General features: G+C 47.2%; 3 protein-coding genes across 23 annotated transcripts in view; 1 reads left to right on the top strand and 2 right to left on the bottom strand.

Moving 5' to 3' along the window:
* Positions 1 to 25,526, top strand: part of PRPF18 (pre-mRNA processing factor 18) — a 387,690-nt gene that overhangs the window by 244,290 nt on the left and 117,874 nt on the right. The window lies entirely within an intron of this gene.
* The window catches only part of PHYH (phytanoyl-CoA 2-hydroxylase), a 1,057,918-nt gene that overhangs the window by 208,904 nt on the left and 823,488 nt on the right, over positions 1 to 25,526 (bottom strand). The window lies entirely within an intron of this gene.
* The window catches only part of BEND7 (BEN domain containing 7), an 89,160-nt gene that overhangs the window by 50,407 nt on the left and 13,227 nt on the right, over positions 1 to 25,526 (bottom strand). For 18 of the 21 annotated variants that reach the window (XR_007728669.1, XR_007728670.1, XR_007728671.1 and 15 more), the window contains 2 exons: positions 3,380 to 3,721; positions 406 to 528 (listed from right to left, as the gene is read on the bottom strand). Coding sequence is in view for 17 of the 21 variants with exons in the window: in XM_050803227.1 (XP_050659184.1) it covers positions 406 to 528; positions 3,380 to 3,721 (465 nt within the window). In the remaining 4 variants the exon portion in view is untranslated. The remainder of the gene's footprint in view (positions 1 to 405; positions 529 to 3,379; positions 3,722 to 25,526) is intronic. The other 3 variants (XM_050803233.1, XM_050803242.1, XM_050803232.1) reach the window with 1 other exon arrangement.

Here is a 25,526-nt window from a genome sequence, read left to right on the forward strand (position 1 = left end):
TGAACAGGAGAGAAAAGCCACAAAGCACAGCCTGGGGCTCCACATTTCTTATCTGCTTAGTCCTTGAACACTGAAGCCCATGCTTCCTCCAGGGCTCCTCCATACATAATTGTTCCCAAATTTAATTAACTGACATTTGTGAAATACTAGGAGATCATGGAATGAAGTCTATTGAGTACATACACATAATTATATGAGCTGTATCAGTTGCAAGACAAAATATGTTTGATTTGCTAAAGGAAAAACGGATTGTAGAGAAAGCTGAAAAAACAGATACTTGAAAAGGCACAGCAAGACAGCAAGGTGAGAAGAAGGCTTTAATAAAAGCACAATGAACATTCCAATGGAAGATGTCAGATATGCATTAAAAATCAAAGGACTCATTCCGAGGCCTGATCCTTGTACCTGCTTGAATTTGCATTAATTTCCTCATGGTCTTGAGTTCTTGCAGAATGGCCTGCAACGTTGACTGGCAGTTACAAGTACAGCAGTTTGATCCAGCTGATGAATTCACCACTGGAAGTTCCCCTGAGCATGAAAGAAAAGAATGACTACTCCAAACAAACCAAAAAAAAAAAAAAAAAAAAAAAAAAAAAAAATCATAAAGGGGTGGGGAGAAAAAAGAAAGTATCTTGGCAGGATTTTGAAGCATGTGCAATTATGATGAAGCTGTGCCTAAGGAAAACGTACCCACTAATTATCACAAGCTAAATCTGGGGGTCTGACTTTATCTAATTATCCAGGCTCCCATACTGTAAGGTGCGTGCTGTGGCGCGGTGTGGGAGCCTGCATGCACACACGCACACAATGAGTGGGCACAGCAGGCCTCCCTGTTGTCAGAGCCGTTCATCTCAAATAACAATACCTCAAAAACTCACTCGAAACACACTCACGCTAGTTCACACAAAAAGCAAGCCCCGAGAACAGCCTTGCAAAAAAAATTTGGTAGCTGTGTTTAAGAGTTCATATTAAAAATTAAATGAGTTCTATTGAAAATAGTTTTGATATTAAGCACATTATTTCAAAAACAAAGAACTGTGCACCCATGAAAAGTTTTAGAATACTCTCTGGGTGTGGCGTTTGGGGTGGGGAAGCACAGAGGAGCAGGGATGGGAGGATATATTCGAACTGGATGGGTTTGAGGGTACTGGTGGGCTGGCTGGTTTTTCTTCAACTTAATCAAGAAAATCTTTCTACCTCTTTTCTCCATTCCCATGTCTTATCTTTCCCTTGCCATAGCCTCTTTCGCACTGTTTACATTTAATGCCTTTTCCTTAGTAAACCTATCTTATTCTGTTTCTCTCATAGGTAAGCAAGTATCTTCCATTGTCCTTAGAATAAAATGGGACATTTGGACACTGCTCTTACAGTGGGTTCCCTCCAGCACCTGTTCACCTGACCACCATAAAATGGAGCAGTTTAGAGACTTCCAGCGCTTACATTTTCTCACAGGCCAGCAAGGTAAGTTCCATGGTTTTGTTCCAATTATATGTTTTATTATACTTTATATACCTTAAATCCTGTAATAGGCATTATTTGGGAATACTATAGAAAAATTTGCCAGAGCAAAACCATGAAATACTTCAAGATAACTTAGTGACTGTAGTGGTACAATTATTTACATTCAAAATTGTAGCAAGATTGTAATGTTACAACTTTAAAATTGTAAATAATCCCAATTAAATACCAAAGTAGTCACAGTTATATGTAATGTATTTCTTTCTTTTTTTTTTTTTTTGAGACAGGGTCTCAGTCTGTTGCACAGGCTGGAGTGCAGTGGCATGATCCTGGCTCACTGCAACCTCCCCCTCCCAGGCTCAAGCGATTCTCACGCCTCAGCCTCCCAAGTAGCTGGGACTACAGGCATGCGCTGCCACGCCCGGCTTTGTATTTTTTAGTAGTGATGGGGTTTCACCACGTTGGCCAGGCTGGTCTTGAACTCCTGGCCTCAAGCAATCCACTCATCTCAGCCTCCCAAAATGTTAGGACTATAGGCGTAAGCCACCACACCTAGCCATATTTCTACAGAAAACATAAAATCAATATCTATTTTCAAACTGATATGGGGGAATTTATGTTTGCAACTTTTACTAACTTGATACTTTTCAAGGTAAATCCACTGTTGCTGCTGTATACTGGGAAACTGAACACTGTTTACCCAAAACTTACTGATGTGGGGTTTATTAACTTCACACATACCTAAGGGTATTTTATTTCTCTTATTGTCTCTTCCATGGTAGTAGAGTTAGGAAGGTCTTAAAGAATATTTCTAGTCACTATTCTAAGTACTATCTTCATCATTTTTAGAGGACAAAACCAACCCTTTTCAGCTTGTTATAAATCATTTTCTAATTTTAAAGAGAACTGACTTTTTATTTTTATGGAGGAGACTTTAAAGAGCTGTGTCCCTCTAACCTGGATGCATGCCAGCGTGGGAACTTTGATACTGGCTTATGTAATATTGAGAGAAAGAGAAGACACCCATACATCTCTGGGGTCCTTCGCTGTCTCATCAATGTCTCAGGATGGCTTTTCACGCCTCTGAACCGCAAATTGCGGTTTTAAAAAAAGTCAAAACAGTTCTCTTTTTCTTGAACGATATTGTGAAATGAAAACGAATGGAAAAAAATCCTTAACTTCTTTAGGAAACTGAAAATGCTTTCTTACCTTTTTCTTGTTCTCTTTGTGAAAACAGAGATCTGCACATCTCTACATAGTTTTAGAACAAATATTATAGCATCCAATGTGGCTGGATAGAAAACTAATATGACCACAAAAAGCATCAGGTTTTTTTCTTAAGCTTTGAAAAAAAAAATTGTCATTTGATTCTTTTCTTAACAATTAGGAAACTTAAATTGAGAAAATTTTACTTTAAAGGAATACTTTCCATTGCTAATGAAGCACGTTATAAAATATGGATCACGGGGTTCAGTACTGGTGTGGGATGCTGGATTATCACTGACCCTCCCCCGCCCTTGCCTTTATCTGGGACTCTTCTGATAATGAGAAAGGTGAAGGAGTAACCAAGAGGATATGTTAGTAACACACCATAGGACCAGGAAGCTTCTTTTAAAGACAATGGGGAGCTCTTTCTGCCCTAATGTTCGTTTTTTTTGTGACAGTAATATCTGTATATGGGCACAAAATGATCGCTTTTACTTCTTAAAGGGCTAAAATCTCTACCAGGAAATCTTCACTTATAATATAGAACCCCCTGTCTTTCCTAATTCTCAATTCTGTTTTTTAATAGTCTTCAACTCTTTCCTTTGTGTCTCCCTGTCTTTTAAAGTAACTCAGCAAAGGCAGGTAATTATGGGAGGGTTTAATAAATTGAACTCAACATACTGAATATTTAGAAATAAAACACAATGGTACAAACCCCCATGAGAGCCTTCTGAATGTTTGTTGACAACCATACCATTGGAGCTTGCAGCAGGGTGGGGCTGGCTTTGGAAGGTTCTAGAACGGGTGCCATACTGCCCTGAGAACTGTCCACTCTGGGGCGGTAGCTCATTCCACACACCACGTGAAGACAGGTGGAGGCTCTGTGGGGCCTCAGCAGAGGAGTTCAAACGCGGAGGCCAGACTAAATCCAGGTCCTGGGGCTCTTCTTTTAGTTTCTCTCCTTCTTTGCCAACTCGCTGATAGATCCGCCCAGTGCTGTCGTTCAGCAATCTTCTCATCCCTGTAATTTGCTTTTTTATTTCCATGCTTTCATCTCCTAATGGAAACAGGGCCAAAGTTAGCACTCTAAATTAGTGAAAAAGAAAAACAGTTCACTAACCAAAAACAAGAGAAAGAAAAAACAACCCTTCTTTGGAAATAAGATGACTGATTCGATACACTTAATCTGTAAAATGCAAAGGCAGGAAAACTGACTACGGTCTGAAAAAACCCACCATATTCCTGGTGCCTCTCATTTTAATCTCTGCAAGTCTCCTATGATAAAAGAGGTTTCTTGAGAGTGTGTCATCAGGAGCAAACATCACATTCCCTCTTTGGAAGCATTTTCTGAGTGAGAAGGTGATGAGGAAACAGGCTGAGACAGAAGGTCAAGGATAGAACTGGACAGCGGAACCCCTCTACTCTGATGTGCCACAGCCACCCGTGAGGAACGGGCAGGTCACTAACGCGCTCTGCTGTCTTGTCAGCTTCAGCAGGCGGGGCGAGGACAAGGAAGCAAGCCTGGACTGGCAGGGATGCAGGGCTTCACTACTGACACAATGTCCTCCAGGATGACACGCTGCTGCCGCTGGAGACATCACCTTCAGAGAGGATGGCCGAGGAGAGAGAGAGGCGCTGAGTGTGGCAGCATGGCGAGCAAGGGGGCTTTGTCTTTCTGGCACCGATTCCCATCACATCAACCTGGTGATGACCGAGGGGTCCCTGCCACTTGAGGTCACTGGCGGTACCAGCACTGGAAGGGCGGAAGTGCAGCCTCCCCACCCCGCCCTCCCCCCAATGCCAAACGCACTGCCACCTCCCCTGCAGCGTAACTACGTGTGAGAGGTCACAGGCAACTGTGAAATCCCACCTCACCTACACTGACTTCTTTTTTTAAAGATTTTTCTCCCAACTCAGGAATTTTTTTTTAAATTAAAGAACTTCTATATTGCACTGGGAGTACTTAATAAATATTACTTAAAGATGTCTATAATATTGTACAGATAGAAAATATTTTCGGCCGGGCGCAGTGGCTCATGCCTGTAATCCCAGCACTTTGGGAGGCCGAGGCGGGTAGATCACCAGAGGTAGGGAGTTCGAGACCAGCCTAACCAACATGGAGAAACCCTGTCTCTACTAAAAATGCAAAATTAGCCGGGCATGGTGGTGCATGCCTGTAATCTCAGCTACTCAGGAGGCTGAGCCAGGAGAACCCAGCTCACCCTGCGGGGAGGAGGTTGTGGTGAGGTGAGATCGCGCCACTGCACTCCAGCCTGGGCAACAAGAGCAAAATTCCATCTCAAAAAAAAAAAAAAAAAAAAAAAAGAAAGAAAATCTTTTCTATCAATAATAATATCAAAGGATAATGATATCTATTAGGAGCTATTTCAAACACATTATCTTCTTAAACTGTGCGTCAGCCAATATCTTCATGAAGATGAAGAGAAAAGGATTTTTTTTCCTCAAACCCAGAAGATAAAATAAAATCTTAGGCCACTGCTGGGCATGGTGGCTCACATGTGTGATTCCAGCACTTTGGGAGGCTGAGATGGGCAGATCACTTGAGCTCAGGAGTTTGTGACCAGCCTGGCCAATATGGAGAAACCCCATCTCTACAAAAAGGACAAAAGTTAGCCCAGCGTGGTGGTGTGTGCCTGCGGTCCCAGCTACTTGGAGGCTGAGACAGAAGGATTGCTTGAGCCCTGGAGGCAGAGGTTGCAGTGAGCCGAGATCATGCCACTGCACTTCAGCCTGGGTGTCAGAGGCAGACCCTGTCTCAAAAAAAAAAATAAAATAAAATAAATTCTTAGCCCAGGGTATGTGCGTGTAAACATTCATGCAGTTACTCTAATAAATGCTTGAAATTTAAACTGTAAGAAAAAGAAAAGGCTAACAGACAGCATCTGTTAAGAAAAATACAGCTCCTACAAATAAATACAGCACATTCAATATAATGATGTTTTAATGCACTTAGGATCATATAAGCGAAGTTTCGCTGTAGAACTGGTAACTGCACAATAACCTAGCCATTTTGTGCTTTCAAGTTAGATATTTAGCTTATTAATACATGTGTTATGTTACTAAATAAGGAAGGTTATTTTGAATTTACTGTTCACCATTTTGAAGTAAATATCTTTAGTTTTTTTAAAATGATACTAAAAACATTACAGAATATATTAATTCTGTCTAACTGAACATGGGTAAACACAGAAATAACACAGATTTCCAAATTTACAATATTGCTATGTGTTGTTGGCATATGCTTGAGAGGAGACATATTCTAATTTGAGAAAAAACTATTTCTACTTCAAACCCCTGTGAAATTTACAATATATAAACAATAAATCATATTCCGGACTTTATGAGAATGAATGACCAAGTGAAATTTAAATAATGCAGAGTCAGCAAAATTTACTACTCTCTCAAGAGGCTATGGAACAGGGTGTGTCTGGAAGAGGTCCCAGAGGAATCCTGAAAGATAAGACCACAGGCAAATGCGGCATTAATTTCAGCAACCAGACACATATATTCCCGGCTAGTTAACACCACAATTCAAGCAAAAGGAGGTATCTTTTCCGTGTGGTTTCCACTCACAGCCCTCCCCATCAGGCCAGGCGCACCTGCATTGAGGGCTGTGCAGAGCCTTCGCTGACACAGGTTGGTGGCCGCCTCCCCCGACCCCAGGTTCCCTGAAAAGAGCAGTCATAGCCAGAACACATGGGGCAGACACCCATCCTGGCTCTCGAGTCCAAGCCAGCTTGCTTCTCCACGCTAACTGACACATCACAGGAGAACGGATGTGTCTCCTGTCAAAGGTCCTGCCTCCGCTCTGTAGATAGAATGCTAGGATACAGTGCTACCATTAGGAACAGGCAGGTGTCATAAGGATTCTGGAACCTTCCGAGGGCAAATCTGCTTTGTCATGACCTCAGTTTCAGAGTTCCAGAACTTTTGCCTATGAAAAGTACATGGCTGAAAATACAACCTGAGTTTTCCGTAACTTTGTATTTTCATTTTGACAACCAGCACCCTAAGCTGCAGGTGGTGATGGGGGAGGAAGGTGGCAGGTGTGAGCGGTTCTGACAGTGGGCCGCCCCTGCCATGTGCAGAAACATGTCTCCCACAGGCAAAACAAAATGAAACAAATACACAAAAAATCAGGACGTGGGGGTACTGAGGAGGAAGAAACAGTGCTGAAAGGAAGAGGGCAGGAGGCCAGAAGCAGGTCCGTCCTCAGAGGAAGTAAGCTCATGGCTTAGCTCACTGTGTCACATTTTAAAGGATGGAACACGGGGCCGGGCACAGTGGCTCATACCTGTAATCCCAGCACTTTGGGAGGCTGAGATGGGCGCATCACCTGAGATCCGGAGTTTGAGACAAGCCTGGCCAACACAGTGAAAGCCCACCTCTACTAAAAATAGAAAAATTAGCCGGGCATGGCAGAGCGCGCCTGTAGTTCCAGCTACTCGGGAGGCTGAGGCAGGAGAATCACTTGAACCTGGGAGGTGGAGGTTGCAGTGAGCCAAGGCTGCACCACTGCACTCCAGCCTGGGCGACAGGGTGAGACTCCATCTCAAAAAACAAACAAAAAAAACCTAACAACAACTAAAAGGATGGAACACAGAAAACTGCAGTAACTGCAGAAGTCTGTGCTGAGAGGAGAGCTGAGAGGAGAGGAGAGCTGAGAGGAGAGCTGAGAGGTGAGCTGAGAGGAGAGGAGAGCTGAGAGGTGAGCGGAGAGGAGAGGAGAGCTGAAAGGAGAGGTGAGCTGAGAGGTGAGCGGAGAGGAGAGCTGAGAGGTGAGCGGAGAGGAGAGGAGAGCTGAGAGGTGAGCGGAGAGGAGAGCTGAGAGGTGAGCGGAGAGGAGAGCTGAGAGGAGAGGAGAGCTGAGAGGTGAGCGGAGAGGAGAGCTGAGAGGTGAGCGGAGAGGAGAGCTGAGAGGAGAGGAGAGCTGAGAGGTGAGCGGAGAGGAGAGAGCTGAGAGGTGAGCGGAGAGGAGAGCTGAGAGGAGAGGAGAGCTGAGAGGTGAGCGGAGAGGAGAGCTGAGAGGTGAGCGGAGAGGAGAGCTGAGAGGTGAGCGGAGAGGTGAGCTGAGAGGAGAGCTGAGCGGAGAGGAGAGCTGAGAGGAGAGTTGAGAGGTGAGCGGAGAGGAGAGCTGAGAGGTGAGCTGAGAGGTGAGCGGAGAGGAGAGTTGAGAGGTGAGCGGAGAGGAGAGCTGAGAGGTGAGCGGAGAGGTGAACTGAGTGGAGAGGTGAGCTGAGAGGTGAGCGGAGAGGAGAGTTGAGAGGTGAGCGGAGAGGAGAACTGAGCGGAGAGGAGAGTTGAGAGGTGAGCTGAGAGGTGAGCGGAGAGGAGAGTTGAGAGGTGAGCTGAGAGGAGAACTGAGCGGAGAGGAGAGCTGAGAGGAGAGCTGAGAGGTGAGCGGAGAGGAGAGTTGAGAGGTGAGCGAAGAGGAGAGCTGAGAGGTGAGTGGAGAGGAGAGTTGAGAGGTGAGCGGAGAGGAGAGCTGAGAGGTGAGCGGAGAGGAGAGTTGAGAGGTGAGAGCGGAGAGGAGACTTGAGAGGTGAGCTGAGAGGTGAGCGGAGAGGAGAGCTGAGAGGTGAGCTGAGAGGTGAGCGGAGAGGAGAGTTGAGAGGTGAGCGGAGAGGAGAGTTGAGAGGTGAGCGGAGAGGTGAACTGAGTGGAGAGGAGAGCTGAGAGGTGAGCGGAGAGGAGAGTTGAGAGGTGAGCGGAGAGGAGAACTGAGCGGAGAGGAGAGTTGAGAGGTGAGCTGAGAGGTGAGCGGAGAGGAGAGCTGAGAGGTGAGCTGAGAGGTGAGCGGAGAGGAGAGTTGAGAGGTGAGCTGAGAGGAGAACTGAGCGGAGAGGAGAGCTGAGAGGTGAGCGGAGAGGAGAGTTGAGAGGTGAGCTGAGAGGAGAACTGAGCGGAGAGGAGAGCTGAGAGGAGAGCTGAGAGGTGAGCGGAGAGGAGAGTTGAGAGGTGAGCGAAGAGGAGAGCTGAGAGGTGAGTGGAGAGGAGAGTTGAGAGGTGAGCGGAGAGGAGAGTTGAGAGGTGAGCGGAGAGGTGAACTGAGTGGAGAGGTGAGCTGAGAGGTGAGCGGAGAGGAGAGTTGAGAGGTGAGCGGAGAGGAGAACTGAGCGGAGAGGAGAGTTGAGAGGTGAGCTGAGAGGTGAGCGGAGAGGAGAGCTGAGAGGTGAGCTGAGAGGAGAACTGAGCGGAGAGGAGAGCTGAGAGGTGAGCTGAGAGGTGAGAGGAGAGGAGAGTTGAGAGGTGAGCTGAGAGGAGAACTGAGCGGAGAGGAGAGCTGAGTGGAGAGCTGAGAGGTGAGCGGAGAGGAGAGTTGAGAGGTGAGCGAAGAGGAGAGCTGAGAGGTGAGTGGAGAGGAGAGTTGAGAGGTGAGCGGAGAGGAGAGCTGAGAGGTGAGCGGAGAGGAGAGTTGAGAGGTGAGCGGAGAGGAGAGTTGAGAGGTGAGCTGAGAGGAGAGGAGAGCTGAGAGGTGAGCTGAGAGGTGAGCGGAGAGGAGAGTTGAGAGGTGAGCGGAGAGGAGAGTTGAGAGGTGAGCGGAGAGGTGAGCGGAGAGGAGAGCTGAGAGGTGAGCGGAGAGGAGAGTTGAGAGGTGAGCGGAGAGGAGAACTGAGCGGAGAGGAGAGTTGAGAGGTGAGCTGAGAGGTGAGCGGAGAGGAGAGCTGAGAGGTGAGCTGAGAGGTGAGCGGAGAGGAGAGTTGAGAGGTGAGCTGAGAGGAGAACTGAGCGGAGAGGAGAGCTGAGAGGTGAGCTGAGAGGTGAGCGGAGAGGAGAGTTGAGAGGTGAGCTGAGAGGAGAACTGAGCGGAGAGGAGAGCTGAGAGGAGAGCTGAGAGGTGAGCGGAGAGGAGAGTTGAGAGGTGAGCGAAGAGGAGAGCTGAGAGGTGAGTGGAGTGGAGAGGAGAGTTGAGAGGTGAGCGGAGAGGAGAGCTGAGAGGTGAGCGGAGAGGAGAGTTGAGAGGTGAGCGGAGAGGAGAGTTGAGAGGTGAGCTGAGAGGTGAGCGGAGAGGAGAGTTGAGAGGTGAGCTGAGAGGTGAGCGGAGAGGAGAGCTGAGAGGTGAGCGGAGAGGAGAGTTGAGAGGTGAGCGGAGAGGAGAGTTGAGAGGTGAGTGGAGAGGTGAACTGAGTGGAGAGGAGAGCTGAGAGGTGAGCGGAGAGGAGAGCTGAGAGGTGAGCTGAGAGGAGAACTGAGCGGAGAGGAGAGCTGAGAGGTGAGCGGAGAGGAGAGCTGAGAGGTGAGCTGAGAGGAGAACTGAGCGGAGAGGAGAGCTGAGAGGTGAGCTGAGAGGTGAGCGGAGAGGAGAGTTGAGAGGTGAGCGGAGAGGAGAGGAGAGCTGAGAGGTGAGTGGAGAGGAGAGCTGAGAGGTGAGCGGAGAGGAGAGCTGAGAGGTGAGCGAAGAGGAGAGTTGAGAGGTGAGCTGAGAGGAGAACTGAGCGGAGAGGAGAGCTGAGAGGTGAGCTGAGAGGTGAGAGGAGAGGAGAGTTGAGAGGTGAGCTGAGAGGAGAACTGAGCGGAGAGAGGAGAGCTGAGAGGTGAGCTGAGAGGTGAGCGGAGAGGAGAGTTGAGAGGTGAGCTGAGAGGTGAGCGGAGAGGAGAGCTGAGAGGTGAGCTGAGAGGTGAGCGGAGAGGAGAGTTGAGAGGTGAGCGGAGAGGAGAACTGAGCGGAGAGGAGAGTTGAGAGGTGAGCGGAGAGGTGAGCGGAGAGGAGAGCTGAGAGGTGAGCTGAGAGGAGAACTGAGCGGAGAGGAGAGCTGAGAGGTGAGCTGAGAGAGAGGTGAGCGGAGAGGAGAGTTGAGAGGTGAGCTGAGAGGAGAACTGAGCGGAGAGGAGAGCTGAGAGGTGAGCGGAGAGGAGGAGAGTTGAGAGGTGAGCTGAGAGGAGAACTGAGCGGAGAGGAGAGCTGAGAGGAGAGCTGAGAGGTGAGCGGAGAGGAGAGTTGAGAGGTGAGCGAAGAGGAGAGCTGAGAGGTGAGTGGAGAGGAGAGTTGAGAGGTGAGCGGAGAGGAGAGCTGAGAGGTGAGCGGAGAGGAGAGTTGAGAGGTGAGCGGAGAGGAGAGTTGAGAGGTGAGCTGAGAGGTGAGCGGAGAGGAGAGCTGAGAGGTGAGCTGAGAGGTGAGCGGAGAGGAGAGTTGAGAGGTGAGCGGAGAGGTGAACTGAGTGGAGAGGAGAGTTGAGAGGTGAGCTGAGAGGTGAGCGGAGAGGAGAGCTGAGAGGTGAGCTGAGAGGTGAGCGGAGAGGAGAGTTGAGAGGTGAGCGGAGAGGAGAACTGAGCGGAGAGGAGAGTTGAGAGGTGAGCTGAGAGGTGAGCGGAGAGGAGAGCTGAGAGGTGAGCTGAGAGGTGAGCGGAGAGGAGAGTTGAGAGGTGAGCTGAGAGGAGAACTGAGCGGAGAGGAGAGCTGAGAGGTGAGCTGAGAGGTGAGCGGAGAGGAGAGTTGAGAGGTGAGCTGAGAGGAGAACTGAGCGGAGAGGAGAGCTGAGAGGAGAGCTGAGAGGTGAGCGGAGAGGAGAGTTGAGAGGTGAGCGAAGAGGAGAGCTGAGAGGTGAGTGGAGAGGAGAGTTGAGAGGTGAGCTGAGAGGAGAACTGAGCGGAGAGGAGAGCTGAGAGGTGAGCGGAGAGGAGAGTTGAGAGGTGAGCTGAGAGGAGAACTGAGCGGAGAGGAGAGCTGAGAGGAGAGCTGAGAGGTGAGCGGAGAGGAGAGTTGAGAGGTGAGCGAAGAGGAGAGCTGAGAGGTGAGTGGAGAGGAGAGTTGAGAGGTGAGCGGAGAGGAGAGCTGAGAGGTGAGCGGAGAGGAGAGTTGAGAGGTGAGCGGAGAGGAGAGTTGAGAGGTGAGCTGAGAGGTGAGCGGAGAGGAGAGCTGAGAGGTGAGCTGAGAGGTGAGCGGAGAGGAGAGTTGAGAGGTGAGCGGAGAGGTGAACTGAGTGGAGAGGAGAGTTGAGAGGTGAGCTGAGAGGTGAGCGGAGAGGAGAGCTGAGAGGTGAGCTGAGAGGTGAGCGGAGAGGAGAGTTGAGAGGTGAGCGGAGAGGAGAACTGAGCGGAGAGGAGAGTTGAGAGGTGAGCTGAGAGGTGAGCGGAGAGGAGAGCTGAGAGGTGAGCTGAGAGGTGAGCGGAGAGGAGAGTTGAGAGGTGAGCTGAGAGGAGAACTGAGCGGAGAGGAGAGCTGAGAGGTGAGCTGAGAGGTGAGCGGAGAGGAGAGTTGAGAGGTGAGCTGAGAGGAGAACTGAGCGGAGAGGAGAGCTGAGAGGAGAGCTGAGAGGTGAGTGGAGAGGAGAGTTGAGAGGTGAGCGAAGAGGAGAGCTGAGAGGTGAGTGGAGAGGAGAGTTGAGAGGTGAGCGAAGAGGAGAGCTGAGAGGTGAGCGGAGAGGAGAGTTGAGAGGTGAGCGGAGAGGAGAGTTGAGAGGTGAGCTGAGAGGTGAGCGGAGAGGAGAGTTGAGAGGTGAGCTGAGAGGTGAGCGGAGAGGAGAGTTGAGAGGTGAGCGGAGAGGAGAGTTGAGAGGTGAGCGGAGAGGAGAGTTGAGAGGTGAGCGGAGAGGTGAACTGAGTGGAGAGGAGAGCTGAGAGGTGAGCGGAGAGGAGAGCTGAGAGGTGAGCTGAGAGGAGAACTGAGAGGTGAGCGAAGAGGAGAGCTGAGAGGTGAGCGGAGAGGAGAGTTGAGAGGTGAGCGGAGAGGAGAGTTGAGAGGTGAGCGGAGAGGAGAGTTGAGAGGTGAGCTGAGAGGTGAGCGGAGAGGAGAGTTGAGAGGTGAGCGGAGAGGAGAGCTGAGAGGTGAGCGGAGAGGAGAGCCGAGAGGTGAGCGGAGAGGAGAGTTGAGAGGTGAGCGGAGAGGAGAGTTGAGAGGTGAGCTGAGAGGTGAGCGGAGAGGAGAGTTGAGAGGTGAGCTGAGAGGTGAGCCGAGAGGAGAGTTGAGAGGAGAGCTGAGAGGTGAGCGGAGAGGAGAGTTGAGAGGTGAGCTGAGACGTGAGCGGAGAGGAGAGTTGAGAGGTGAGCTGAGAGGTGAGCGGAGAGGAGAGCTGAGAGGTGAGCGGAGAGGAGAGTTGAGAGGTGAGCGGAGAGGTGAGCGGAGAGGAGAGTTGAGAGGTGAGCTGAGACGTGAGCGGAGAGGAGAGTGGAGAGGTGAGCGGAGAGGTGAGCTGAGAGGTGAGCGGAGAGGAGAGTTGAGAGGTGAGCGGAGAGGTGAGCGGAGAGGAGAGTTGAGAGGTGAGCGGAGAGGAGAGTTGAGAGGTGAGCGGAGAGGAGAGTTGAGAGGTGAGCGGAGAGGTGAGCGGAGAGGAGAGTTGAGAGGTGAGCGGAGAGGAGAGTTGAGAGGTGAGCGGAGAGGAGAGTTGAGAGGTGAGCGGAGAGGAGAGTTGAGAGGTGAGCGGAGAGGTGAGCGGAGAGGAGAGTTGAGAGGTGAGCTGAGACGTGAGCGGAGAGGAGAGTTGAGAGGTGAGCGGAGAGGTGAGCGGAGAGGTGAGCGGAGAGGAGAGAGTGAGAGGTGAGCGGAGAGGTGAGCGGAGAGGAGAGTTGAGATGTGAGCGGAGAGGAGAGCTGAGAGGTGAGCGGAGAGGAGAGTTGAGAGGTGAGCGGAGAGGAGAGTTGAGAGGAGAGTTGAGAGGTGAGCGGAGAGGAGAGCTGAGAGGTGAGCGGAGAGGTGAGCGGAGAGGAGAGTTGAGAGGTGAGCGGAGAGGCGGCAGGGGAGGCTGAAGAAGAGCAGAGTGGGGAAAGTTTCTTAGGGGGGATGACGGGACGTTCAGGAATGGTCTCTGGGGTTACTGAATCGCACTCTCTTCACCAAGCAGCAGGAGCAGCGGAGCAGGTCACCCCTGCAGCTGCTGCCTAGGAGGAGGGAGTCCCGGGGCTCCATCCCACAGCAGGGGATGATGAGTGACAGGCTTTGGCAGACAGGAAAAAAGAGGTTTCCTTGCACATTTGGGGCAGATGGGGTAGAGGATCAGAAACGAGGCCTGAAGACTCAAAGTGCCAATGACAAAAAACCTGAGTCAACCTAAATAAACTGGGGACAGTGGGTGCTGGGAGCAGACGAGCAGGCCGAACTGTGGAAGCTCAGTTGAGTGTGGTGCAGTGTTAGTGGGGGAAAGGACAGGCCGGGCTATTACACCTACACTTGGACTCGCCTCCTAATTACCCCCACCTTCTACTGGATACGAGACAGGTCGCTGAATATTCTCTAGTTTCCTAAATCCTAAAGCAACGGTCTGAACCATAACCCGGGGGGCACATGGTAGTCCAGGAGGGGCACAGGATTTTCATCGTCACCGAAGTGTTAACCAAGCACTTCGTGGCTCTAGAAGTCACATGTGTCCTTTTCAGAAGATGGGCTGCTTCTATCATAGTGGAACCCAAGTTTTTTGATAAATTAAAAAAAAAAAAAAAAATTGGTGAGTACATAGGAGATTGAGATTGGAAGTATTCATTGACTTCTATTGGCATTTCCAGTTATAATTAGTCAATGACTTCTCCAGGTACAGATACCAGGAAAAGGAAGCTCTTTGAAGCAATGAGCTCTCTAGCGAAACAGGACGCTATAAGGAAACCCGTGCATTTTTTCCTGATCTCTTTCCAAGAAGCTGAATCCTTTTCAGAAAAACTAACAAAAAGAAATCTGACTAAAATGGATCCATGCCACGTGGCTACCTTACTGGCAACCGGAAATCCTTTGGAGAGTTTAGTAACTATACTTCTTGGACAAGATCTAAAAAGACTGTATGCGGGATTCTCCCCCTCACTAAATATCAAGACTCTACTAGATCACGTTTCTTTACACACAGAATTTATGACACACAGTCTTGCAGGATCTGATAAACGTGAGGGCAACACAGAAGTCACCACCCAAGGTCTCCCTTAACTTGGCTAAGAGAGAAGGATCCACTACGTGGAACATGATTATTCACAGGTAATCACGATAAAAGATGGTAACAAACAAACAGAGAGTGCGGCGAATGCTCATAATTTTATGTTGCCTTGGCATTCATTTTAAATATAAGTGGGAGTTTTTCATTCCAGAAGCAAGGCTCTGTCACCTTTGACAGTTTCCAGTTCTGTTCGCTGCACCCCCGGTTCCTCAATGTGGTCGATCCAGACATCTGCTTTATACAACTGCTGCCTGGTGACCAACTCCCTATAGGACAGCCAGATGCAGCCTGCTGGCCCTTGCACCCCATGTGGACTGTGCAGATATGCCACAGTGACTCCCTCTCAGTCACTGCATGACCTCCTGCAACCCCTGCCTTCTTGCTTTCAACTCATGAATTACAGCTCCCTACGGGAAACCTGTGTGGGTAACGCTCTGGACCCAATAAAGGTACTGGCCACGGGTTCTTCTCTCTCCACTGCCTGTGCGCTCTGGCCTGCATGTGTGTGGCCTCCAGGGGTGTGCTATATCCCCTGGGGTCTGTAAGTACTAAAACTTCTTAAACTCTCACACTGTGCTAGTGTCATTAAAGGCCCACAATCGGACTCCTGACTGGGAGCTGGCCCCAAAGGGACCCGTGCTTGTAGATCTCTTGCTGGCACTTGTCTGGGCCTCTGGTGGTTGCTGGGGACCATGTGATCAGTTAAGTTAATAATGAAACTCAAAGAGTTCCATCTAAAACAAAGCAGTTGCACGTGTGCCCATCTATATGTCTCCTTATTAGGAAAACTCCTGGTAACAGTCACCCTATCTGTGCCCTACAAATGTACCAGTGCTGATGTACAGCAGGCATTCCATAAATCTTTCTTAATTGAAAAAAACTGGCTTACTGAAAACAGAATGAAGTCCAGAATGTAACACTAAGGTAGTAAACAAATAACAGGAAAGAATGAGAATGTATCAGAAATAAATTATTTGACAAATATTTATCAAGCACCTCCTAGGCTCCAGAGATACAAAGATCATCGGGTACAAATTGGAAGGTACCCCAACTTTCTCAACATCTCTTACCTGAATCCCTTTATATTGATTTCTTGCTCCCAACAATGGTCCTGGTATTCCTGGCCCGCTGACCCCTGCCTCTTTTAACTGTGTGCCCTGGAACTCTACTTGGTAAACTGCCTCCCTGGTTGCAGACCGCACGCTCTGCTTCCTTGCTAGAGCTAGACCCGCCTCTTTCCTGTGGATCCTGCCTTCCCTGTGGCCCCCACACAAAAATTATTCATTCTCCCTTCCCTTGAGGCTGCGGAGGAGACTCGGCTTTCCTCTTGCTCCCCGAAACATTGCTCTTTTAACCCCTGGAAGAAGCTCACAGAGGTGTATGACCTTGTATCCCTCTTCCCAAGCAGCAGTTCCGCGAGACAGGAGTTTAAGATTCATAGGAGATGAGGCAGGCAATGGAGCTGGAGTGCATAGTGAGGCCACCCCACTAGGGCAGCACGTGCAGGGTGAAGGGAGAAGAATTGCACACGGGAGCCAATGGGTTATCAGGCTGGGTAACTTAAGATTCAGGTCTCTTTTCATATAAGGATAGCAAATAATCAGATATATCCTATACAAAAACAATTCTGGCAAAATTATGGTGAAACTGGTATGGTATAGAGGAACCTGGCTAGAATGTTATCACAGAAGGCTCTGTGAATGGCAACATCAGTCTATCAGGATTTTCAGGGTGGAAATGGAGAGAGATGGAGAGAGAGAGAAACACTGAAGAAGTTTAATCAAACGGGCTTGGGATTAGCTGGATTTGCGGGGGGTGGAGGCGGGAAGAATCCATGAACGATAACCCCAAGGTTTCCAGCTTGGGTCACTGAATAGAGATAAACACCAATAGGAGAACTGGAAAAAGATGAGTGCAAGGGAGTGGGGATATGGAGTCTAGTTTTGATGACGAAAATCTGGACAAAAGCAGGCAACAGGAAACGCAGCTAGCAGGTGCATGAGGTTGAGCATGAAGCCATATTTCGGTTCTATCTATTAGTAGGCTGGCCCCTCTGGACTGAGTAAGCCCCTGAGGGTCACGGATAATTTGGGGGATGGAGGACATCTTATAGAGAGATACTAGATCTTCTACTAACCTAGCATGTAGAGAACTCAAAACATTGATTTATTAGTAAATATTTAAAAAGATATGACTTCCTATGATTCCAAGCTGGTAAGGTGAGTCAAACCTATCCCTCCTGAATTCCCACCCCCTGAGGCAACTGTCCTCTTGATCAGAACTGACTGACTCTCTCTCCCTGCGCCAGTCTCAAACCCATCACTCAGGGGTGCCATGTTCGGCCTCTTACCTGAGCAGAATGGACTGAGGGCATCTGAAAGAAGTGGGGTCCAATCCGACCGCTACACTGAGTATTACACTATCATGTCCCGTTTTGTCCTATGTTAAAGAGGCCATTGAGAAACTTGAGGAGATAATGAAAAAGCCAATTGAACAGATTAAAGGAACAAGGAAAGACAGAGTGGGGGTTGGGTTCTTTCACTAATAAATAAATGACTACTGAGTGACTTAATTATCTCTAAATATACTAGGCAGTATTATGGGTAGGACATTGTTCTTTATCAACAAGAAAAACAATGAACTGAAAATGCAGCTTCCAGCCTGGAGGTGGGGCCACAGATGGTCTTAAAGAGCTGGCCTTTCCAGTTCGTAAATACCAGAAGCAGTGCAGAAGCATCTGCAGGAGAGGTGACAATGAGGATGCGTCTCTGTTTGTGGTGATGAAAAAGCTCTGGAGATGGTTGCACAACACGGTGAACATATTTTAAAGAAAAATGCTTTTAAAACTCCTTGCATTTTTTAGGGGAGGGGTAATGGCATGTTAAAGAGAAAAAGCTTATCAGTGAGAAATAATAAGATGACCAGGTTTACACTATATGGTCCAAAATATTTCCTCTTAAAAACTCGTAGAGGTTGGCATGGAGCCATGCTGTGGATAGACTGATGGGCGGCCTGTCAAATGGGAGATGGGTAGGAGCACGGAGCTGGGCCCTTCAGGCCTGCGGGCAGCTCTCCACACAACCTCCACAAGTGAGCTGAAAGAAGAGGAATCTGAAGCGGACCCTGTGCTTTGAGGACCTAAGGCTGGCACCTCTTTCCAGACCCCATTAACATGCAGATGCTATCAAGGTCCCAGCTGGCAGCCTGCAGGGACAATCGCCATGTTTACGAGGGACACACAAGACTGGGAGTCGAACTCAGCAAACCACCACGTGAAAAGCAAGTCTACGGAACAGGGCAACGGTTTTCGGAACAAGCCCTTTTTCTTCCAAGTGCAATCTAAAGTGGAACCCCAATAAATATAGAAGAGCAAAGCTCTGCTGAGGAGACTGTGCCAGAATCCGATTCCTGAAGCCACCCTTGGAGGATGCTCAAGAACTCCAAGGGCTCCACACTGCATAGGCTGAATGCCACAGAAAAGGAAAGGCCAAAAAGTGGCCATAGAATCATTTAATTGGATGAATCAAATACTATGAAAAGGAGTATCTAGACACAAATATATTTACATGTGCTTGAGGGTCCTGTTCAGCTGAGAACTACAGGTAGAAAATAATTAAGCCACCCAATGTATACATGCCATTTACATTTAAAGGATAGCTAAGATCCTTTCAAATCTGTTGAGATACTATCAGGTTTACTCATCCACTTAATAAATATTTACTGTACTACTACTAAATATGAGACACAACGTAACAAAAAAATATATATAATACACAGTCTCTTCCCTTCAGGAGTTGATAGCCTAGCACAGGAGACAAAAGAGTATGTACACAGCTCTAAGAGTACAATGGCACTCTTCTGATGGACGGGCAGGTCTAAGCGGCACAGGGGTCACCCACAGCCAGGGGGCAGGAGCACCTTGTAATCATGGCTGAAAATGTGAAGCCAGGACAGGTACCAAGAAGGAACACCAAGGATCCTAGTTGGAAAACAGGCACTGAAAGCCAAAAAGGCACAAAGGGCTTGAGATGGGCATTTAGGGTCAAAGAGAGCAAAGAAATACCAGGAAATGAAGCAACAAACAGCTGTGCAAAATGAGCTATCACACAGCTTCTCAAACTCTTCCCTCAAAGAACACAGAAAGCCAAAGGAGAGTAAGTATCTATGAGAAGTTTGGGGGCAGAGTCCTAGGAGGGGAATAAGGAACAAACAATTTTCTTAGATGTCCTTATGTTTTCTCTTAAAAAGTAAATGCAAGTCCTGTCCTACACTCTCCGTGTTTTTGCATTTAATTTTAAAACAATCTTCTACCCACCAAGATGTGCAGCTTCCTACGGACCCTGGACCCCAGCACTGGGCACCCACGGTTACATGTTTGCCAGCTGATAAGCAAGGCTAGGGGTGGGTGGGCTGGTCCATCCCAGGGGCAAGGGCTGGTGCCTGCGAGTCAGGCTCTTCAGCATCGCCAGCTGCACTTCCTAGAAGCACAGGTACGGTGTCCATGACTGGACAAAACTAAGGGGACGCATGATCAATGCCTTAGAAATCGTGTAAGTGACAAGTGTTTCAGGAATTACAGAGAGAAACAGATCATTTTACCCTGGGAGGACTACACCTCACAAAGATGGCAAGACTGGAGGTGGTCAATAAACACCACTAGCATTTCCATGGCACTTTGGGGAGGAGAAAAGAGAATGGCACTGAACAAAGCTTGAGGGCAAGAGAGAATTGAAGTGGGCAATGGCGAATCAGCGAACTTAGCTGGAGTTAAGGCAATGAATGGGGCAAAGTCAAAAACAAAAGGATTCTGACACTGACTTTATCCTCAAAGTGACAGGAGATCAATGAAGGTTTTTGTAAGAGCGATAGGACACAGAACTACCCAGTGAATTCAAAGACTTTTGTCTACTTATTTCTCCTCCAAATGTTCTTACATCATGGAAAGCAAAGTTTTATTTTATAATCAATATAGCATGGCTGTCCAGTGTTCCCTGATGAGTGATTGCATATAACATTAAGCAACTAGGTCTGAAACCACCACTTTGAGTAATATTCAAGAATGATCAAGTCAAAGAGTTAAATCTCAAATGCATGGAAGAGGTCTTATAAATCAATAAAGAAGATGATGAATACTAATGATGTTGGGCAAAGGACATGAACGTGTAATTCACATGAGAGAAAATGATCAATAAATATTTTAAGTATCTTATCTCCCTAATTATTAATGTAATGAAAATTAACATAAAATTCTTTTCCTTTTTATGTAATTATAGATTCAAAAAGGCCATTTTTGGTGATAATTTAGGGTCACAGTAACTCTCATATGCTGTTGGTAGGGATGTAATTTGATAAAACCTTTTTGGGGTAGAATATGGCAATTCCACTTACCAAAATTTATCCTACATAAATATTCCAACAAGTACCTGTGAATATTCACTACAGCATCATTTTACAAGGGAAATATTGGGAACAATGTAAACATTTATCAACAGAACATTAGATAAGTGAATTATGGTACAGCAGTAGAATGAAATTGGATCATTTCATATCTGTAAAGAGTGAAACAGACCCTTCCAGAGTCATTTGGAAGTATGTGAAAGACAAATTATTAGCTTCAAGAAAGCTGAGATCACGATCATCTCATTCACTACAGGATAACTTGGGGCTAAATCTGCCTGGCTCCAAATAGGCAGTCAATATGGGTGAAATAAATGAAGATTAGGTTAGGTGAAAAGAGTTGCAACACGTTATATAGCATAATTCTATTTTCTTTTTCTGTGACACACACACATATTTCACACACACCTCTATTGGTAATAGGGGTTACCACTGGAGAGTGTGACTGGGACGAGATTTTTAAAATTTTTAATTAAAAAAAAAATAGTCAAGGGCTGGACAGGGTGGCTCATGCCTACAGTCCCAGCACTTTGGGAGGCCGAGGTGGACGGATCCCTTGAGGTCAGGAATTCAAGGCCAGCCTGGTCAACATGGTGAAACCCCGTCCCTACTAAAAAAATAAGACAATTAGCTGGGTGTGGTGGTGGGCGCCTGTAATCCCAGCCACTCGGGAGGCTGAGGCAGGAGAATCGCTTGAACCCGGAAAGCGGAGGTTGCAGTGAGCTGAGCTCACGCCACTACACTCCAGCCTGGGCAACAGAGTGAGACTCCGTCTCAAAAAAAAAAAAAAAAAAAAAAAACCCACCCCCAAACCCCAAATAACTAGTCAAGTGTATTAGTGAGAAGGGGGAAACAGTAGAAGGAGTTTGACCTACAACTCACCATGAACAATCAACTGAGGTAACTCGCTCACTTCAGACCAGCTGGGATCTTTTACTTTTTGTTTTCAGCTTTATAAATTGTTTAAAAAATTGTTTCAAAATGAATATATATGACTGTTTTAGAGGAAAAATAATCTAGAATTATTATTTACAAACTTTTCCTTGTGGTATTCCCAAGCTGGGTATAAGGCAACTGGTAGATGCAGCTGTGGACCTGAAAACATCACAGTGAAACTGGGCAGGAACGACTGACCCACCAGCAGCTAGACGGCAGCAAGAAAAGTCAAGCAGGGAGGTGCTGGGGTGTGGTATGTGTTGTAATCCCTGGAATACATGCTAAGGCCACTTTCTCTTGAAATTCATTACAAGTCCCGTATCCTTAAAAGGAATTTGGATGTATTTAAGGGAAAGAGTGTTAAAGCTATTAATATCACTTACAGAGCACTTAGTATGTACCAGGCCTCTGGCAAGCACCCTGCCTACATTGAATCCTGACACCAAGCTAAGAGGTTCGAGCACTGACGTACACATTTTACCCAGGAGACGCAGAGACTGTGAGGTCAGAGATCTGCATTGGATGCATCAGGCTTCTGGGTCCCTATGCTGCACTGCTCTACTAAGCTGCTCAAGGAACTAGCTGAATGGCAGGAAGGGCTCCATTCATGAGACCATCAAGCCAATGTCCAAGGAGCTGTCACAACAAGCTGTGGGTGCCGTGTGAACTAGCTGGTACCTTAACTACCTAGGAATGTTAGCACACATGGTGGAAACAAGGAAATCACTGGACCAAACCATCTTTACAGATTCTGACTTAGTTGCACTGCTCCAAACTAAGAAGAATGAGGCTGATATTTCCTTTTAAATTGGAAATTCGTACTTGTGAGGCTGAGGCAGGAGATCACTTGAGCCCAGGAGTTTAAGGCTGCAGTATGCTATAACCACACCTGTGAACAGCCTCTGCACTCCAGCCTGGACAACATAGCGAGATCCTGTCTCTTAGGAAAAAACAAACTGGAAACGTGGTCCATGTGAAGCCTGTTAGTTCTACAAAAGCCAAAGATGAAAACTTCAGAAAAGTGAAATAAAAGTTTGTGTTCACGATTCTATGAAACATACAGCAAAAGTCTCCAAAGGCTGACAATACACCTAGGAAAAATAGAACAAGATTGTAGATTAAGAGCTGCTTCTGAATTCCTACAGTAACACAAGTCTTGCCTTCATTTGACAAGAAAATGTTCATAATTTACTATTTGCAAAGACGCGCCCTTTTCAATATAAGTCGAAACACTGATCCTCTGCTCTCCTGTACAGAAAACTTCTAAGAGAGTCTTGACACAGAAATGCAAATATCCCTTCCTTCCTGAGATGTTAATTCCACATCTACCTCATGGATCAGTTAAGTATGAACATCATTAAGTACCGTCTGGATTATATTTCTTCAGTCATTTAAACTTTTAAAATATTCAGAGTTAAACACACATGCTGTTGCACAATTTCATTTTCAATGCAAATATTATTAATAATGATGACAAACAGATCACACTCACAATGGCTTTTTCTTTCAAGGATCTCAAGGGATTTGGATAACTTGGGGCCCAAGGGACCTGGAGAATGGCAGCCTTCCCTGAGTGAGTCTCATGGGAAATCTCTGGGGCTAAGGCAATAGTAACTTAAATCAGTGGCTTCCAAACTTTTCTGACCATGGTTCATAGCAAGAAATACATTTTTCATGATGACCTAGAACACACATACAGATAGGTATACCATGCACACAACTCTTTTTTTTTTTTTTGGGACGGAGTCTCGCTGTGTCTCCCAGGCTGGAGTGCAGTGGCGTGATCTCGGCTCACTGCAAGCTCCGCCTCCCGGGTTCACGCCATTCTCCCGCCTCAGCCTCCCAAGTAGCTGGGACTACAGGCGCCCGCCACCACGCCCGGCTAGTTTTTTGTATTTTTAGTAGAGACGGGGTTTCACCATGTTAGCCAGGATAGAATGCACACAACTCTTAACGACAGTGTCAGGAATTTACCTTCCCTGCATGCAGTATACTTTGATGTTTTCTATTCTACTCTATTTCTTTCTTCTTCTTCTTATTGCTATTGTTACTGTTGTAGTGTCGGTGACAATTCACTAAATTGATATCATGACCTACTTACAGGTCACAACCACTGGTGCGCAAAACATTGCCTTCAGTGTCCACAGTTTTAGGACACTGGCCTAGGCAGTCTTCTCGCCCTCCATGCTCTTCCTGGACCCACCCGTCCTCTCTCCTGGCTCCACTGACTATCCGTACAAGAGGACTCCAGCCCAGATTCCACCTCAAGGCTCCAGAGCCATACATCCAATTGCTTACCAGATAGCCTCACTTGGACATTTCAAAAGCAACCTTCACATCATGTCTAAAAAGGTTATTTTATCACGACCATCCCCTAGCCTTAGTAAATGGGCCAACTCAGCTGTCTGAGCCAAAAACCTAGGAGTTATTCCTCTTTCCTTCCCTCCCACAGCCGATTAGTCACCAAGTCCTGCTTCTTACAACTTCTAAATTACTTTAGAATCCTACCGCTTCTCCCCACCACCACCCCATTCTTGGTATCACTCCATGGGGCTACTGCCACAAGCCTTCAGGACTGCTCCCCTCCCATTCTATTCCACCCTGAAGCTAGAGTGATCTTTCAAAAACGCAAATCGAGTTACACTGCGGACCTCCATGGAGTGCCACTATCCCCAGGATGGAGCTGCAGCTCCCTGAGAGGCCGGGCCTCCTTGCCGCTGCTCCAGCCCTGGCTCCTGCCACATTTCTCCTATTCTACGGTGGTGTCTGGCTCTAGGGTCTAGCTGCACGTGAGAACCACTGGGGCAACTTTTAAAAAATAAAAGTGCCCAGGCCTCCCTTCAGAACAATTCAATCGGAATCCAAGAAGCGACTGTCCGTGCAGCTCTGGCCCTGCCCAAGGCCTTTTCCTGTGTCTCACAAGCTGGTCCCCACATGCTGCCCCTTCCGTGTCCTCAGCCCCAACACCAGATTGGCCCTTCAGGTCTCCGTTTCAAGGTCATTTTCTCAAGGGCCGTATTCCTTAATTCCCCAGGCCTGGGAGGACTCATGTTCCCACAGAATCCTTAATTTCTCTTATCACAACCTAGTGGGTTCTATAACCTCCCAGCCTGGCATGGTGGCTTCAATAAATATCTACAATATGAATATATTAACGTCAATTCTAATAACAGATATGACGAGAAGACATGGTTGAGGAAAGCTGATGGAAAAACACCACCACTGATGTGCCAGAGATAAACCCACATCGGAGGCATCTGTGCAGTTCTCCTTCTTTCTGTAGAGTGTGCAGCGGGGTGGCAAGCAGAGGCCATTTGGTGCCGAAATCCGGCCACATATTCCCATGAAAGCCTTCCCCGAGGGACATGTCTCATCTCCATCTTCTTCCTGGTTCATCGCAGATAATGGGTGGGAAATTCAGTTTCCCCTGCCTCAACAAATGGGAAGTAAAAGCTGCCTGTCCAGAATGATCAAGTAAACCAGGGAAGCTAGGTCGGACCTGGGCCACCCTGCTCTACTGTGTGCCGGCACCAGGCTCTCCCTCCCAGTGGAGAGTTGAAAAGAGGAACACTGAACTCGTAGAGAAATGCTAAAGCTAATATTCCTGTAGCAACTCTTCAGCCACATTTCATGCTGTGCATATTAAGGTACCCATTAAAGTCTTGCTAGTAATCGAAAAAATTATCTATGTGCAATGAGAATGAGTTAATGCAACAGAGGTACCTTAACTTTTGCATCTCCTGACTTTTCACCTTGAAGAGGTACCTGAACCTTGCATTTTTGTGGGGTTCTTTACATTTCCTATGTAGGTGTAAAGTCATACTTGAGAGATATAATTCCATTCACCACACAAGCAACTTCATAGTCTATTCTATTGCATCAACTTTTTCTGTAAAAATAAATTGTTAAGGATATTATTCCTGGAACAGAATAAATTCTTGGAATTACTGAGTAACTCATGTAGCGTTCCACTGTTCCAAGAACACATCACTTATTTTATCATGACAATGTAAAGGTATTAATCTTTTGGCTTCCATTTCAACAATGAGAAATGCTGCGAGAGACACAGACACCTGCATTACATTTCAGCTCAAGTTTATATCATCCATAAACATCTCTGTTTTGGACACCTCGGCCAAACAAATGCTCACAGAATACTCTATGTAGCATTTGATTTTATGGAACTATAAAAGTTCCTTGCTGTTAATTACAGAGACAAATGTCTCATCACACATTTGGTTACCAGATAGCAGCATAATTAGTTTTCTCCATTAACCTTTCAGATATAAAATTTGATTTCAAGTAAAAAACATTGTAAACCCCTTGGAATCTGAATAACACGGTATATTTCTGCATGTTTGAAAAAAATGCAACACTAAGAAAACAATTTTATGGATTCTTATTTACAAGGATATTGGTTGTATGGAATACTGAAAGAAAATCTGTCTAAACTTTGTAATGATTCGAAAATATATTATCAAATATGCGTGCGATAAGCTATCCTTTGTAGAGAAATGAGGCACAGTCACCTGACCACCAGTGGAATGTGCCCTTTGACCTCTCTCTCCTAACTATGGTCATGCGGCCAAATTGTTCAGCACAGCCTCTCATCTGCTCCCCCTTCCTCCTGGTATCTGTGAGACAATGGATGAGGGA

Source organism: Macaca thibetana, chromosome 9 (genome assembly GCF_024542745.1).
Source record: "Macaca thibetana thibetana isolate TM-01 chromosome 9, ASM2454274v1, whole genome shotgun sequence".
NCBI classification, from domain to species: domain Eukaryota; kingdom Metazoa; phylum Chordata; class Mammalia; order Primates; family Cercopithecidae; genus Macaca; species Macaca thibetana.